We start from the raw sequence: 4,872 nt of genomic DNA, 5'->3' as shown, positions 1-4,872 counted from the left end.
TTTAAATACAAAGTTCTACTTGTTACAAGCATAGCGACAAACTCCTCTACTCTATGACCTCAGAGTTCCTCCAAGATAGGATGTAGACGGGGTTAGGAACAGCATCACAGACTACAGAAGTCACGGGGAAGGACTGACGTGTACAGATATGAGAGCCTGGTGACACGCGACACCGACACCGCATCACAGAGGCTGTCACGGGCTTGTATGACAAGTCACAAGTGTTCTGGAAAGGAAGCCTGTGTCAGGGGGGGGAAAGGAGGATGGCTAGTAGGACTGGACGAAGTGGAGTCAACACACACGCCACAAAGAAGGGAGTATGTTCCCAAGGTCACACCCAGTGTCACAAACAGAATTATTGCCTGTAGCGTTTGAAGATGCTCGGAGGACACGAAAGACACTGGACCAGCGCCAAAGTGCTAGACACGGAATGTGGATCGCTCTCTCTCTTTTTTTTTCCACTTTTTTTTTTCTCCATTTTATTATTTTTTTCTTTTATTTTTTTTTTGTTTTGTTTATAATTTCTCTTTGCTAAGATACCACAGGTGGGGCACACACACAGAAAGCAAGCCAATGGCACAGTCACCAAGCACAACGGTGCACTTAAACCCTAAAAGCTCACTACAGTCCCAAGTTTCCCGCCAGCGTCTCCAGGCCTCCTTCGGACCACAGAGACAGCCACAGTCAATCAGCTGAGTTTAGTAAGGCAGTGAGAACTATTCTAGGGGAGGGGGGAAGGGGGGAAGAAAGAAGAAAAGAAAGGAAAGAAAAGGAAAAAGAACAGCAAGAAAGCAGCTTGCTTTATGCCAGATGGGTCCATGTTGCAGACGGCCTCATCCCCAGAGAAACCAAGTTGGATGACACCCTTTGACAGCATATGCAAACTGGATTCCTTATTAGCCTGAAATTCGGTCTCAGGACAGCGCTAAGAATTTTATTTACATTGATTGCAGCTTAGTATTTTTGTAAACTGCTATAGGCAGAGTTGAAGTTTTTAAGGCCCTGGGGTTTTATTGTGTGCTCCCAGACTGCAAGGAAATATTGACTTTTTCCCCTCTCTCTCTCCAAGTCTGAATGATTTCGTTCTCGAAGTTAATACTTCGCTACGTCTCCACCGTCACAAGCAACAGTGCCAAGTGCATGTCACTCAAAGGAAGTGTGTTAGAAGGTGGGAACTTTTACAGTGTTCTAGCAGATTCAAGAGGAATCAATCCTTTGATGAGTTTTCCTACGCCACTGGTTTGGTTTTGGTTTTTGAAGAGTTGTGTTTCCTTGTCAACCCTCAAAATCTCCCTCAGTGTGGTGCAGAACTGGATACATTTTGAGTGTGCAATCGGTAGACACTCCATAATCTCCAAAAATACAGAACACATTTGTTTCACAAAAATGAACATTCTAACCCAAACTGTTTTCTTCATTAGTGACAGACAGCCAGGGGTTTAGATTCATGTTTTAATACGAGTTATACTGGAAGAGCTCACTGGAGAAGAAAAATCTTGCTTCATGCCCACAACACTTAAAAAGTAACACATGAGAAAAGAAACCAGGGGAGACTTCCCCCTAGTAAAACGTGTCTTTGACTCTGATAGAAAGCAGTCTTCCCCGTTAGCAACGAAACTGCTATTGTTTAGCAACGAAACTGCTATTGTTTAGCACGACTTTCTATGGAGAGCAGAGCTGAGTTGGCCTGGTTTGCTAAAGCCTGTTTCTAGAATGATTCCTGCAATTTGCTTCTAATATCAAAAGTTTTTCCTTCATCCAGACGCTTTCAAAACGACAACCCAGGAAAGAAAATAAGAAAATTAAAAAGCATTTCTTTCCATTCTGCAATTTGATCTAAAGCAAAAAAAAAAAAAAAAAAAAAAAAAAGACTCATCAAACCTGCAAAGGACATTTGTCTGCAGACACTTCCTGACCACTGATTCATCGGGCTGTGTAATTTTTTTTTTTTTAAAGCACACTTTAGATCACCATCCTCCGCAGCACTGGTCAGGCCTGGCGCTCGCTGGCTGCGTGCGGGCCGGCTAGGATTTCTCCCAGAGTGCAGAATGACACCACACGAATTGATTTTCCCTGCAGTGACCGTCCCAGTCTGACTGGCACCTCAGCTGCCTCCCAAGTCATCTCATTAGGGCCCTGGGCGAGTGACAGCAGCTGGTCTCAGACTATAGAGGTGTTTTCAAGAAGGAAAACACAGACCGTTCGAGGCAGCGCAAATCACTCGAACGGTATCGTTCTGTTTTCGGTTTTTTGTTTTGTTTTGTTTTTGTTTCTGTTGTTTTGGTTTTTGGACCAAGATGACTTTCGGGTTGGAAAGGCCTCCAGCTTTCAGAGCCCGAAGGACACAGGGACAATTTCTGAAATCATTTTTTTCCCACCTGCATTGCTTGGAAGTTCTTGTTACTGGGTAACAGTGTAGCAGCCATGTTCAAGGGCTGGGGGATTTTTCTTTTTAATATATATTTATATATATAGATATCTTTTAAAATTCTTTTAAATGTTCTATACACTAGAGAGGGGTCGTACATGATTCCCTCCCCCCTTGGAATGCAGTTAGCAAACTGGTGAGACCAGATGCATGATTTAAAACTGTAGAGAGGAATATTACAGAGGACAGCCTCTGCTCAGTTGCCCTCCTCCTGGCCCTTGCCTCTCTCATCTGTTAGATCAGCAAAGCTCCCTGCTTTGACAGTTGCAGCCTCCTCAAAATTCCCAGAAGCATCCGAGTCGACCCTGGAACGTTTGAACCTGCGGTCGGGATACTGGCTGTTGTCAAAAGGCATTCGATGGACGCAGAGGACGTGGGTCTTCAGGTTTCCCTTCTGCGAGGCACTGTAGGGGCAGTAGTGGCACTGGAAAGGCCTGTGACCTGTGAGGAAAGAAAGTGTCTGGTCAGCCGTGTGTCACACCTCAGCCACCTCCCATCCTGAGCTCCAGGACCAATAGCACCATCACCCCCGTCAATGATATGACAGCCACTTGGCAAAATTCACACCAGAAAAGGGGAGAATGGAGCCCATCAGGCACACCAAGTGAGATTTAGACTATCCTCCCATTCTGACCAGAAATTTTAATTTAGCTTTTCCAGATATGGGAAATTACTCAATACCTAGAAGTATTTCTTTAAGATGGCGAATAGCTTGGAACGGATATTATATAAATGTTTACAGAACAGGAAATGAAGCACACTGACCCATGTTTTGTGGTTATTAGTTATGTGTGTATACACACATGTGTGCCCCTAGAGCCCGTAGATTCATGTGTACATGTTAGAAGACCACTGTTGAGAGTCCCCTGTCTCCTTTACACTATGTGGGTTTCGGGGATCGAACTTAGGTACTCGGACTTGGCCGCAAGCACCATGCCTTGCTGATCTATCTCACCAGCTCATACCCCAGCTTTTCATTGACAGGATTCAAAACTTTACTATGAATGCTGAAGTCTGATTTCAGGTGTCATGAAATAATCTCACGCAAGGCTTCCTCTCTCTACTGTGTTGTTTGTTTTTAAATGTAAAATGACTCTTAATTTACCAGTGTGTGCAAAAAAAAAAAAAAAGAGACCAGAAGCAGATTTGATCAGTAACTCTATTTTGCTGACTTTAGACACACCCAAACCCAGCAAGTTTCTGTATTGGGTATCCATACTCATGAGTAAAGCTACTTGCCATTGTTCTGTAACATGGCCTCTTTACCAAGGGCAGACTGAGCCTGAGGAGTGATTCTTTCTGAGGAGTAAAGAAGATGGACACCAAATAACTCTGCTAGAACAAAGCCGTGAGGAAGGACATGGCTTTAGAAGCTGGAAGTGTCAGGACAGACAGCAAGGACCATACCATCAGCTCAAGGTCAACCTGAGCATCAAAGCAGTGGGATTTGGGGCTAGAGAAATGGCTCAGGGGTTATATTGGGGGCTCTTCTCGCTCTGTTCTTAGCAACTGAGCTGGACAGGTCATAACTACCTGTAGCTCTAGCTCCATAGAATATAGTGCCCTCTTCTGGCCTCCTCGGGCACTGCACTTACGTGGCGTGCTCATGTACACACTCACAAAACAAATCTTAAAATAATATTAATAATAAGGGGGACTTGAAGAGTGACCCCCCCAAAGGATGGTTTTCTAGAAAAGCTCTCATGTAGAACAGCTGACAAATTCTTAAGGAAGGTTTATTGATCCTGAAAGTTTGGTCGCTCTGCCCTGTGCGTAGCGGTTAAAACACCTCTGCCGCCTTGAAAAGCCCGTGAGGCATCTGCTTTGGGGAGTGACAGGGAGCAGGTACAATCCCTCTGATGCCGGGAAGGTTGGGCAGCCACCACCCAAAGCTCAAAAGCTGCTCAATCCTGCATCAGCCAGAAAAAGCCAGACTCGTTTGCTTAGAAAAGTGAACCCATAAGAGGACCAATCATTTAGTCCACCAACTATCCAAACAGGGATGTTTCCCTACTTCAATCCCAGGAAAAATCCCTGTGTGTATTTTCACAGAGCAGTCTATTCCTGAGAGTCAAGCACCCAATACTGCGTTTCTCTCATTTACTTGCTTCTCTCTCTCTTTTCCCTTTTCTTTTGCAGACAGGGACTCTCTATGCAACATGAGCTGGCCTTGAACTCCTTTTTGTCCTGCTTCAGACTCCCAATGCTGGGGTTCCAACCTGCACCAGCATGCCAGGCTTACGTCAGCACACCAGGCCTGCACCCCCATACCAGGCCTGTGTCAGCACACCAAGCCTGGACCCCCCACACCAGGCCTGTGCCCTACACCAAACCTGCACCCCCACACCAGACCTGCACCCCCACACCAGGCCTGAGCCCCCACACCAGACCTGTGCCTCCATACCAGGCCTGTGCCCCATACCAGGCTTGCACCCCCACACCAG

General features: G+C 45.7%; 1 protein-coding gene across 5 annotated transcripts in view; it reads right to left on the bottom strand.

Moving 5' to 3' along the window:
* Positions 1 to 1,853: 1,853 nt before the first annotated feature.
* Znf536 (zinc finger protein 536) overlaps positions 1,854 to 4,872 on the bottom strand; it is a 453,184-nt gene continuing 450,165 nt past the window's right edge. For all 5 annotated transcript variants that reach the window (XM_026789909.1, XM_026789911.1, XM_013354210.2 and 2 more), the window contains exon 7: positions 1,854 to 2,869. In XM_026789909.1, coding sequence (XP_026645710.1) covers positions 2,625 to 2,869 — 245 coding nt within the window. In that variant the 3' untranslated portion in view covers positions 1,854 to 2,624. The remainder of the gene's footprint in view (positions 2,870 to 4,872) is intronic.

This window comes from Microtus ochrogaster, unplaced genomic scaffold (assembly GCF_000317375.1).
Source record: "Microtus ochrogaster isolate Prairie Vole_2 unplaced genomic scaffold, MicOch1.0 UNK32, whole genome shotgun sequence".
NCBI lineage: Eukaryota > Metazoa > Chordata > Mammalia > Rodentia > Cricetidae > Microtus > Microtus ochrogaster.
The sequence above is the reverse complement of the archived record's forward strand: the minus strand, read 5'-3'. Positions and strand labels throughout refer to the sequence as shown.